At 36.3% G+C, this 12,388-nt stretch overlaps 5 protein-coding genes across 5 annotated transcripts; 2 read left to right on the top strand and 3 right to left on the bottom strand.

Moving 5' to 3' along the window:
• Window positions 1-668: 668 nt before the first annotated feature.
• On the bottom strand, window positions 669-3,283 carry L201_003040 (uncharacterized protein; the record flags this gene model as incomplete). Its single annotated transcript, XM_066218802.1, has 7 exons — window positions 669-707; window positions 784-1,514; window positions 1,587-1,812; window positions 1,874-2,685; window positions 2,759-2,794; window positions 2,862-2,997; window positions 3,227-3,283. The coding sequence occupies 7 exons, from the start codon at window positions 3,281-3,283 to the stop codon at window positions 669-671; spliced, it is 2,037 nt and encodes a 678-aa protein (XP_066074899.1).
• A 595-nt stretch (window positions 3,284-3,878) lies between these two features.
• Window positions 3,879-5,786, bottom strand: L201_003039 (uncharacterized protein; the record flags this gene model as incomplete). The annotated part of the gene is made up of 9 exons (XM_066218801.1): window positions 3,879-3,902; window positions 4,010-4,042; window positions 4,105-4,184; window positions 4,280-4,502; window positions 4,597-5,035; window positions 5,121-5,324; window positions 5,400-5,424; window positions 5,495-5,609; window positions 5,709-5,786. 9 exons carry the CDS (start codon window positions 5,784-5,786, stop codon window positions 3,879-3,881), a joined length of 1,221 nt encoding a protein of 406 aa, XP_066074898.1.
• Window positions 5,787-6,324: 538 nt separating this feature from the next.
• Window positions 6,325-6,995, top strand: L201_003038 (uncharacterized protein; the record flags this gene model as incomplete). The annotated part of the gene is made up of 3 exons (XM_066218800.1): window positions 6,325-6,585; window positions 6,724-6,804; window positions 6,879-6,995. The coding sequence occupies 3 exons, from the start codon at window positions 6,325-6,327 to the stop codon at window positions 6,993-6,995; spliced, it is 459 nt and encodes a 152-aa protein (XP_066074897.1).
• Window positions 6,996-7,207: 212 nt separating this feature from the next.
• On the bottom strand, window positions 7,208-10,142 carry L201_003037 (uncharacterized protein; the record flags this gene model as incomplete). The annotated part of the gene is made up of 5 exons (XM_066218799.1): window positions 7,208-8,587; window positions 8,669-9,100; window positions 9,171-9,542; window positions 9,634-9,874; window positions 10,120-10,142. 5 exons carry the CDS (start codon window positions 10,140-10,142, stop codon window positions 7,208-7,210), a joined length of 2,448 nt encoding a protein of 815 aa, XP_066074896.1.
• Window positions 10,143-10,585: 443 nt separating this feature from the next.
• Window positions 10,586-11,799, top strand: L201_003036 (uncharacterized protein; the record flags this gene model as incomplete). The annotated part of the gene is made up of 4 exons (XM_066218798.1): window positions 10,586-10,608; window positions 10,954-11,096; window positions 11,308-11,518; window positions 11,685-11,799. 4 exons carry the CDS (start codon window positions 10,586-10,588, stop codon window positions 11,797-11,799), a joined length of 492 nt encoding a protein of 163 aa, XP_066074895.1.
• Between the last annotated feature and the right edge of the window lie 589 nt (window positions 11,800-12,388).

Here is a 12,388-nt window from a genome sequence, read left to right as displayed (position 1 = left end):
TGAAAGATATTATATATGTGGAATTTTGCACTTGACTTGCTGATAATTCAGATTAGATGGTTTCTTAAAGGAATCAATTGGTATAGTCTAGTTTCATTTACAGTATATTTAGTTCTTGTTTGTGAAAATATTAAAATAGACTTATTATGATCTTATGATATTAACGTAACATGAATCAAAGTGGTTCGTGATTTAGGATTTTGACCACTTTTATTAGATTCAATACATTCGTATAAATATTCATGCATCTGACATTAAAAAAAAAATTATCGACCAGAACCACTCGATCACGCTTTTCCTTGGCTTGACCCTTCATCTTTGTTTTCGAAAGACAAGACATATTTAGGTTTTCGCTAACATTAACAAATGCATACCTTTAAGACCCTCATTTCCATTAAGATCTATAGGAAAAGACTATTTCATCTAGATAAAAGGGAATCACAATAAAAAGAAAAGGGACAAGTTTGAATAGAATTAAAATTGGAAGAAGAAGAAGAAAGAGAAAATAGAAAATCCTGAAATCCATAAGAAAGAAAGAAGAAGAATCGATATTAAATTAAAGATTGTATAACTTATATTATGATATTTTAATTATTATTGGGGTATATGAAATCGAGATTCTAAGACAAAGCCATACAAGGTTGCGTGAGACGACGCATTATACCCATCTATTTAGATTTATCTTTACTTGAGAAAGCATGTTTGACCTATAGAAACAGATAGATAGAAAAGCGATCAGAATATGAATAATTTATGGTTCAAGATCAAAACTCAATGACTCACTTTATGGAAGAAACTAGATTTTCTCTTTCTGATATCTGAATCAGTTGTTTGTTCTTTAGTGTGAGTTGATTTAGCTGGTGTAGAAGCTGGTGTAGAAGAGATTGAAGCTGGAGTAGCTGTAACATCTTTAGCTGGTGTAGCTGGAGCGACTTTGGCTGGTGTTGAAGGTGCAACAGGACTTGGGTGTACTGGTGGAACGGTAGCAGTTGCTGGAGCAGCTGAGGCAGCTGGAGTAGCATGTGTTTGAGTAGCTGAAGCTGAAGCTGGTACAGTTGAAGCAGATTGAGGAGTTGAACTTGAAGTTGACTGTGGGATAGAGGAAGATGCTGATTTAGCTTGAGGTTCTGGAGTCAATTTATCAACATTTTTACTTTGATCTTTTCCTTTCGAGGTGTTTGTAGCAGGAGCATCAGGTGCAACTTTAGGTTCAGATAAAGGACTATCAGAAGCAGCAGCAGTTCTTGCTGGATCTCTTTCAGCAATTTCTTTTTCAGCTTTAGCTGATACACCAGGATTAGCTCCGATCGGTTTTGTACCTGCTGTATCATCGATTGAAGTTGATGCCGCTGTTCTATCTTTTTTAGGATCTTTATCTGATATAGTGGTTATGATTGGTTGGGGAACTGATTGATGGTTTTCAACTGTTTCGTGTTGGGCTGGAATATCATGTTCAGGTTTTTTCTCTGGTTCAGGTTGGTTCAAGTTTACTGTTCCAGGTGGAGGGAGAGATGCTAATTGGGTTTTATTCATGATTAGCTTAGAAGCTCGACACACGTTTAAAAGTTGAACACAGGATCACTTACTTTTTGGTTCAGCAGTCTTTGGTAAAGGTACAGCAGAAATACCGGTAGTATCTGTTGAAGTTGATGCTGAAGTACCAACCTTCAATGCATCAACTTTTTCTTGAAGAGCATCGACAGCTGAAGCTGGTGGGGCAGTACCGACAGGGGCTACAGTATCGGTAGGAGCATCAACTTTGTCGAGTGTCTTAATATCAATACCTTGGGCTTTGGCTTCTTCGACTGAGATCTATGGTAGTGCGTAGGGTATCAGTTATGCCGACTTGCAATATGGAATCTAGATCACTTACAGGAGCATGACCGAGATCTACACCAGTGAAGTTTTCTACAGCGACAGCAGCATTTCCAACTACAGCGCCAATGGCAGCAAGAGCACCAGCAGCGAAATCTGAAGCTTTTTCTGCGATACCATGTTCTTCTGTACCTGGTTGAGGAGCTTCACCAATATTTGCTTGTTTAGCTACTTTTTCAATTTGAACTGCGATTGGTTCTTCAGCCAAAGGTGTAGCATTTGCTTTAGCAGCAGCTGGAGCTGGAATCTGAGCATCGGTTGTTGAGGCAGGTACAACTGGCTCAGCAGGTACAGTAACGGCAGGGGCAGAAGTGGTAGCTGAAGGAGCGGTAGTAGTGGTGGTTGAGGTTGTAGCTGGGGCAATTACGGTTTCGTTCGTTGAAGTTGATTTTGGTTTTTGACTAGTTGGGAAAGCTGGACTACCTAAATTGAAAGCAGCAAGACCAGATGATGATTTTGGGGAAGAAGAAGCAGCACCAGGAGCGGAAGAAGCTATTAAAGTTTCAGGTTCAGTTTTTGCCGATGTTGATGATGTTGGTGCAGGTGTATCTTTGACATTCTTAGCTGGTACGGCAGCTGGTACAGGTCCTGCACTAGCAGCAGAGGATGAAAAACCGGTGGATCGTTCAGATGGTTTATCTTCTTCAGTTGGTTTAGCTGTTTTTTCTGTTGAGGCTGGTGCTGGTGTTGGTGCTGCTTGTGAAACAGCTGCAGCAGAAGGAGCATGAGATTGATGATGAGCAGGTTCGTGACTTGTCGATACAGGTGGGGGTGGTGCAGTGTAAACGTTGTTCATATTTCCAGCGGCATCTATAGTTGGAAGGATGAATATAAGTATGTGCAATGTGAATGATTAAACTATCTCTTCATACAGGATACTCACCCCATTCTTTAGCTTCATCCTCCCTTACTTTCCATTCTATACACAAGGAAAGGGTATCATTCAGTATAAATCACAACAATCTATCTTATGAAGTCTTACTCACCACCATCGACTACATATTTGAAAGCTTGTTTTTCACCCCAAGGTAAAGGTACTTGAGCGGTGAAACTACCATCTGCTTGTTTTTCTAAAGGTGTAGCATCTGCTGACCAGTTGTTGAAGTTTCCTGCGATGTTGACCTATTATCGATGTCACGTATATATGTTTTTCGTTATTGATATATATATATATATTTTCAGGTTATAAGCAGGAAGAAACGAGAAAATCGAAGATAAAAAAATTAGCAAAAAATCCCTGTAAACAACTACAAGAGCTAACATCCTGTTCCTTTGTACTAAGATATCTTTCTAGTTTGGATGAATTCTAATTTTCAATCTGCATCTAGAATTATTGCTGAGATCCACTTACAGTTTGCGCTCCTGCACCCCAAGAGAAGGTAGCGTGATGTTTATCTGTTGAACTCATTGTCTAAATTCTACTGTTCCAAGGTAGTTAGTTCGAGTTGATCGATTATATATGAATATTCTGTTTAGATGAATTCTTCCTAAAATTGTATGTATGCACAAATCTCCTACAATACACAACAGTGATATGTATGTCAAACGCGACTACTATAGTTGATGTTGTCTAGTTAGTAGATGTAGATGTAAACAAACGGAATGGAATGTACAAATAAATAAAGAGAAAAAGGATGACGATTAAAATGTTTGTATGCTTACTTGGTTGTTTCTCGTGGGATTTTCATAAGATCAAAAAAGTAGTAATCAAGGGTTTCGAAAGATCTGGACCCAAATGTGGCAATTTTCAATTTTGAACAATAATTATAAAAGTGTAAACATTTCTCACAAGGCATGATGACGACACATGCACATCTCTCATGTCCCGATCACATCTTTGGGGAAAACGAACAAAGACGCGAATAGGATGCAAAACAAACATCATTGCTATTACTGCAAACGTGTTGCAGTGCATTTGGACAAGTCTGAGTATGGTGATATGTATATACTCTAAACCTTTTACATTCTCATCTATACTGCTCTACTGCTCTACTGTAACTACTCTACTCATTCCATGCAATGACAGCCTAAAAGGTGTAAAAACAAACATTAGATCAATCAACTATCACGGAACAAGGGGGTCATTGTATCTGTGCCTCGCGGTGGGGTCCGATCAATTCCAAGAATCACTTACCATACAAAACACACCGAATGCCATAGCAGCGTACTATATATTTGTACATCAGTAATGAAACAACTATATAGCTGAGCAGAACACTATGGACTCACCTCTTTCAAAGCTTGTTTGGCACTCTTTGACTCTTCTAGCAACTCTGGGATTACACTAACACTTGCGATGTATAAGAAACCTTTTATCATAGAAAACAATCATCAATTTTAATCCACATATTGGGACTATACCAAGATTGATACGATAGGTGTGTAAGAAGGATGTAGAACTTACCTCCAGCAGTCATAGGAATAACTAATTCGCCAGCACCGACAGAAGTGCCAAACAAACCTTGTCCAACTTCAATCACGATTTCTTTATTTCCTGTACCTGAAGTTTCTGCTATCCAAATACCTAAAAATGTACCGACGAATGCACCTACAGCAGTAAAGAACTGTGATCCCATAGCTTGTGATTTTGTAAACCCAGATTTGATCAAAATTGAATAATCAGCAATCTACCCAATTAAACAAAACAAATAATCAGCATTTGTCAATAATTCTATCAGTCTTTTTGTATAATGATGGGCGAAAAGATATGTTACAACTCACTTCATGTGGAATTTCATGACAAAAAGTAGCTATAGTAGTTACCGCACCTAAAGCTGGTGAAGAATAAAAACTAGCTGCCATTGCTAATCCATCTGTAATATTATGTGTAAAATCACCAAACAAATTCAAGTATGCTGATAATTTTAAAGATTGGTTGACTTCTTTTTTATTGTTTTCTTTTGTTGTAGGTGCTTTAGGTTCAATCGAAGTTACATCTGAAGGTAATTTACGTTGTTTTAATTCGTTACTAGTTGATGATGATAATGATGTTGAAGTTGATTTTCCTGTTGATTCTGAATTTTCAATACCATGTGAATGACCATGAGAATGGCTATGAGAGTGAGAGTGGGAATGCGGTTCATTTCCCGCAGAATAATTTAAAACTCTCATTGTTTTATCTAAAACGAAAAAAGCTGCGAAACCAAGGAAGATTGCTCCTCTTCAGGCATAAATTTGCCAACAGTAAGCTCTGAGTCCAACTTCCAATCAAGCGATAAGGCTTCAACCATGGTATCTTCACTTACCCAATAACAATATTTCTCTTTTCTTCTACAATAACTGATCTCCCTGAACAACCATCTTCTGAATGACCTTCACCAAAGAAGGAATGAGGTACTAGATGTAAAAATACATCACCTAACAATCCACCTGTAGCAAAAGCTATCATTGTATTCAAAGATGATGGTTCTAATGTTGCTGGTACAGCTAATAAAATGAAGTTTGGTATACTGGGAAGTTCAAATGATCTTGAAGTAAGCTTTGTTCGTTGGTTCACCTCACGATTTGGATATACCAATACTTACGAAGATATGTAGAATGTAGCTAGGACTATTTATTCATCAGTATTGTCAGTATGACCACAGCAAGTGTTATGCCAAGAGTGATTGCCAAAACTCACTAGAGTTATAAGCAGGACTTTCGAAAGGGAATAAAGCTGAAAATAGCTTTTTCATTGATGTACCATGATGTTCACCAGAATGATGTGTAGGTGGTGCATGGAAGAATTCTTGAGCCTACCAAATACATTGAAGTCATATCAGTATTTCACTGAGTTTCTCGATAATGCTTGACAACGCTGATAGCTTTCACCCAATGCTCCCTCTCTAGCTTACTTTTTCTGATTTACCCAAAACTACAGCTGAAAAAGCTAATAAAGTTGCTACGGCTAATAAAGAACGCCTTGATATCATCGCGAACTGTGAGATGCTGTTCTTGGGATGACTGTTGTAATAGTCGATGTTTATCTATATAACGAAGCAATGTTGATAGGTAATATACGTATATTCTAACTACACTTTCTCAACGTCAAGAAAGCTCGTTGCTTGGCTATTATCATTTGCATATCGCGAAAATCCGAGCGGTTTTTAGACTTTTGCTTTTGACGCGTGTCTCACTTCTAGTTGATTAACCGGTGATCTCCACTTTGCCTTTGATGCCACACTCAGATTGCACGTATGATGGGAATGACGTCAATTAGCTCAAATTGGATTAAATATAATTGATTATCCGAATACGGCCTTTACAAGTGGGTGATCACCAGTCTGAGATCAATGTGATTGTAGTCCTTGAACTCCATTATTAATCGTCAGGAGGCAAATCAAGTTATATATATATAACAAAGCTCTTCAACAGTTGTATTTATCAATTCTACCCATTTATCAATCAATACACAAACATCCAACGTATATATTCACAACTAACCTATCTCGCATCAAACACAAAATCATAATGTTTCACTCAACCAAAAGAACACTTTCAATTTTATTCCGAACACCATTAATTCCACCTACAACAGGTCCAGTACCAGTTGAATTATCAACTTTTACCGCATCTGTAGCAGGACCATCAAGAATTAGACAAACTAGAACAATATCAAATTTATCAATTAGATCAGCTTCAGCTTACAATGGACAACAAATAAGAGGTTACGCAAGTGATAAAGGTCAAAAAGAATTATATTCTGATGAAGCTGGTTCAACAGGTGCAGGAGTGAGTCTGATTTCCTATGGTCATGCTATTACTTTCTGAGACTATCTCGGTTCTCGCGGTAGAATCAAACCTATGTATAACGGTCAATGGATGGCTATAATATATTACAAATGCTGATATTTCGATCCCATTTTATAGACAGACGATGTAGCTCACACAGATGCAGCATTCAACAAAGACGCTAATCCTGAAACAGCCGCTAAACAAGTAGAAAACGAGGTGAGTAATTTGATTTTGAATAAATGCTGTGTCATTAGGACATATGCTCATAAAAGTGCTTGAATATTAATCAGTCCGGTAAAGATTTCACAAATCGATCTTCAGCAAATCCTGAATATTCACATTCACCAGGTAAACAAGGTGAAAAAGGAAGTGAAACTCCATTAAATACTTCAAAAGAGAACAAATAGAATATGAAATGAAATGACATTCAGTAGCGGTAGTAGTAGCAGTAGTAGCATATAAGTCTAATACAAGTATAATTATAGTAATATAAGAAAACAATTCAAATAAATCTTCATGTAGCAAACAATCATAATTATGCATTACAATAAAAACTATCATATATATTGAATATCGCGGTTCATATCAGTATACCATGATTCAATCTCCATCTATTACTCTACTCCATATCCAATCCATCCATATCTTCACTAGCTCCCGCTCCAGCAGAGAAATCCAATTTTCTTCTCTTACCTTGTCTACCACCTTGATCATCTGATAAAAATTTAACATCTCTACCAACTTTTTCTCTTAAATCAGTTAAATCAACATCATCATTTTGTTTTGCCCATTCTAAAACTAAATGTCTACCTAATAAATGTGTATGTTTTAAAGATTCTTTTGCTCTCAAAGCTTCTGTATGTGTAGTAAATTCTAAAAAAGCAAAACCTCTTGTTGAATTTGATCCATTTGATGATGGAATTGATTTACGTGGTAATCTTAATGATTTTACTTGTCCATATGAACTAAATAATTCTCTAACTTCTTTCTTTGAAATTTCAAATGGTAAATTTTTAACTAATAATTTTGTTGATTTCGTTTTACCTCCTCCTTCTAAAGCATCACTATTATCTTTATTTTGACGATTATCACGACGATCATCTTCATCAGAACCTCTTTGTGCAAATTTAACTTGTAAAATTTTATTATCAATTTCAAAATTTTCTAAAACTTTTAATCCCTTTTCAGCTTCTTTTTTAGTTTTAAATCCAACAAATCCATATCCCATTGATAATTTTTCATTTGGTCTTTTTGGATCATTTTTAATTTGAACTCTACAAAATGAAAATCCAGGTAAATTTTTTAAAACACTATTTAATTTTTCTGTTGTTGTTGAAAAATTCAAATTTTTCAAGAATAACGTTGATCCACTTTCATCATTTTCATCTGCAACTTCTCTAATCATTTCGTTACCTTTTAATTTATTTTGATCTTGATTTTGATTATTATCACCACCATCACCATTACCGTTGATTTCATTAAATCTATCCATTAAAGCTTTTTGTTCTTGTAATTCTCTTTCTAAAGTCGATATTGGTTTATCTTTTGGATCATAATTTTGACCTTCTTTAAACATATTTATTGGACCTTTTTCTAAATAAATAACAGAATTACCTAATCTTCTATAAGATAAAGATTTAAAAGCTTTATTTGATTCTTGTGGATTTTCAAATTCAATTACACCCAAAGTACCTGAAGGAGGTAATAAAACTCTTTTTAAAGAACCACTACCACCAAATTGTGAAAATAAATCTGTTAAAGTTTGAATCGATGTACCAAATGGAATATTTTTAACTAATATTATAGTTTGTGATCTAGGTACTTTAGGTTTCAATGAATCTAAATTTATACCTGCATTTTCAAAATATTTTTTCGTTTCTTCTATTACAGTAGTTTCTGCTAAAGCTAATTTAACAGCTGAATTACCAGATTCACTATTTAATAATTCAGATTTATTAATTCCCATTCTACTAGCTACTGATGCTGCCACTGCGTCACTCTAGATAGTATGGAGTACCAAATGGTCAGCTTAAACTCTCATTTCATAAGATTATTCCTTGTATCGGCATTTATCACCCACATTCATATATAAAGTAGCCCAATTAACACCTTTTCTACTTTCTTCCTTTCTCTTTTCATCTACATTTCTTTTAATTTCACCTTTCAATTCATCTTTTTTACCTAAAACTTTTCCATCTATTGTCGTTCCTACAGAGGAAATTTGACCAGGTTTTGACCTACCAGGTAAAATATGTAATAATCTACCTTGGAATGTGGATTTATCTAATACTTTATACGCTTTCAATGCATCTTCAGTTTGGTGGAATTGTATGAATGCTGTACCTAATGGTTCTCCAGTAGTTGATGATATAGGTAAATGAATTTCATCAATTTTACCAAATCTTTCAAAATGTTCTTTTAATTCAGATGATGTAACTATAAATGCTAAATTTCTTATAAATAATCTTCCTGTAGATAATATCAAATCTTCGTCCGGTTTAGAAATGGATGTCTACATATACAGTATATATTAGCTTAATCAAACGATCATTATATCCAATGGGTAATTTAAGGATACTTACAGAAGACTCCCCTTCTCCTTGTATTTGTGCATTCTGTCTCCTTCTCATCCAAGCAGCGTCGTCATCTTCACCTTCTAGACCATTCACAATAGATCCTTCTTCCGGCTCAATTGATTTCTCTTTACCTTTTTTACTTTTTTCTGTTTTCGTTATTTGTCCATCGGCTATCCAGCCTTGTTCTCCAGGTACTGCATTTGTATTCATGGTTGGCGCTGTTGTTGAAGTTGATGAAGATGGATCACCACCTTTCATAACATCCATAAATTCTTGTAATCTCTTTGAAGGCCCCGCTGTTGGTTGTGATTCATCGCTTCCATCGATTGGTTTGGTTGATTTTGATTTTGATTCTTTAGGTGGTTTAGGTGCAAGTGGCTATTAAATTTTTAATGATGAATCGTCAATACAATAACCTCTAGTGCAGTATCATATTGACTAAAGACATTGGAAGATGCAAATAACTCACATCATCTCTAACGAAATCAACTTTTACTTTCCCACCACCAAATTCGAAAGAACCATCAAACCAATCTTTAACTTTTTGAGCTTCATCTTCTTTTTTATATCCAACAAAAGCGAATCTCCTTTTAGGTACTAATTTTAAATCAGTTATTGTACATGATGATAATGATTTAGGTTTTGATAATGATAATTTGAATGAGTCAGGTTGAATTGATGAGGGTAAATTCAGAAATATTAGACGAGACCTGAAGATGTGATAGTGAATTAGCTTCTAGGCTTGTCATAGAATCAAGCGTTAGATTATACATACATGTTGCAACGTGTTTCAGAGAATCAATTATTCCGATCCGTTTGTCTAATGGTCCTTTCAATGTTACAGGAGGTCAAGATGTTGTTCGGCGCTGTTCTTAACAGGTTTGCTAATGATGTCCAACTAACTTAGTGGTAATCTGATCGTTCGGTAAAGTCCCAAAAGTCAAAGATCAATAACAAAGAAATCTTCAAACCTCCCATCTTTTTGCCACCCTGAATAGTTATCGGGTGTCGCCGCCGAAGTGGAAAGCTTGAATCACTTAAATAGGTTAACCAAATAAAGGTGGTCTGCAAGTTTCGTCAAATCGCTGATATCGCTTAACATTTGTTCTTAACTCCGACGTCCCTCCTCCGCAAAACCATCTGCCACTGTCGTGTATGCAGCTACGGTGTGACCTTCTGACTCCTCACTACTGTGAGCGGTTGTTCTGTTTGACAACACTCGTTGATGCTGCCTCCTTTGCTATCTGGCTGTGATGCATTTGCATGGCATTGGACTCTAGCTTCTGCTCTCCCTCACACTCACATTCTCAGGATAGCTACCGTTCGTGGAATCGTTGGCCTTGCATTAGCACAAGTTGGCTGTTTGTTAAAATAACTCAGAATCACCCTTATCCCTTCTTCTTCATCCATCAAAATTCAAAATGCCAGGTGTACGAGACATCAGGTAAGTCGACAATCTCATCAGCATATTAGGATGGACAAGAAAGATCAGATGGATACCCATGGAGAAGTGAAGAAAGGAGCAATGGATAATGAAGTACAGCAAATTTGAATCATCACCCATCGACAATCAAAGACCAACGACAATTCGAAATGTGGCCCACAGAATTCATAGGAAGCTCGTTATTGAGGGAAATGCTATAGAATGGTTATATATGGAGATGGTGTGAAAGATAGATCCGTATAAGGGCGAAATGCTGATTCAACGTTTTTCATTTACTATCATTGCTATATCAACTTTAACTATAATCATGCAAATCAACCTACAATAACGACATTACAACAACAGTGCCGAGTCCTTCATCAAGGCTTACTCTTCCCATCTTAAAAGATCCGGTAAACTCGAGATCCCAACATGGGTCGATATCGTTAAAACCGGTGCCCAAAAAGAATTAGCTCCTTATGATCCTGATTGGTACTACGTTCGAGCTGGTGAGTTTGATTTTGTTAAGATATTCAGTCGTACATTAGAATAAAGAATACGGAACGAGAAAGAAGAAAACTTTGCGGGAAGATAATGAGAATATCAATAGAATGTAGAATGTAGAATAAGATTATCTCTAGATCAGATTCTTGAAATACGGAGAACATTTCTAGAATAATAAACGGTGAATTGTATACTAATTTCTATAATCTTGACTAGCCGCCGTTGCTCGACACATTTACCTTAGAAAACATGTTGGTGTAGGTGCTCTTGCTAAATTGCACGGTACATCAAACCGAAGAGGTACAAGAAGATCTCACCACAGAGATTCAGCTACTGGTGTACAAAGAAACGTAGTTCAATCACTTGAAAAAATTGGTGTACTTGAAGCTCACCCAGATGGTGGTAGAAGAATCTCACAAGACGGCATGTGAGTTGAGGGTTTTTTTCTTCAATCCAACCAAACATTTTTTATCATCACAACCAAACTCTTTTAACATCACATATAGTCATGTGCATTTTCATACGTTTACTTGGCATGATCTATTGTTGAAATTTAAGATTTTATACTGATTTGATTTCTTCCACTCTTTTAGGCGAGATCTTGACCGAATTGCTACCGCTGTTCTTGAAGCTGAACGAGAAGAAGAAGATGAGGAAGAGGAAGAAGATGAAGAAGAAGAGGAAGAGGAAGAAGCCGATGAAGAGTAAACTATTCTTTTAGAAATCATATAAAAAGGTTTGATTAAAAGGGATTATGATTGTTTATCATTTTAGTTTATTTCGGTTTTCTTACATACATTCATACATTTGGTCATGAGATCATCTTACGTTCCAACAATACACCTTTTAGCCATGATTCTGAATTTTGGTATTTGCACAAGTGGGAGTGCAAAGTGAAGGATGGAAGTTGTGGAAAGTCTGATAAGGACGAGAAGGTAGACAGGTAAGGGGGTGTGAGCATTTACTGGGTACAATTTCTTCCTATCAGTTTGTGCTTGAGATAGCTGCATATCATACCATTGACTGGTCAGATAATCACTAATCAACATCAGTGGTTAACCACAACCGTTTGGCATTTCAAAAGGTGGAACGAATGAGCGGACAGACCGAGGAGGAACTATCGCTTACTGCGCTTGAAAATGATTGACTTATCAAATGGTCCGCCTAGTTATATGAACCCATACCTCCTGCATAATGAACATGAGTGACTTGTGAGCTTATACTTTGCAGTTCAGATTTTATCTCCCAGCAATAAACGACTTGGTTAATTCTTTTGAACCTAAAAGTCTTACTTTTT

This window comes from Kwoniella dendrophila, chromosome 3 (assembly GCF_036810415.1).
Source record: "Kwoniella dendrophila CBS 6074 chromosome 3, complete sequence".
In the NCBI taxonomy this organism is placed as follows: Eukaryota; Fungi; Basidiomycota; class Tremellomycetes; order Tremellales; family Cryptococcaceae; genus Kwoniella; species Kwoniella dendrophila.
This window is presented reverse-complemented; position numbering and strand designations above follow the sequence as displayed.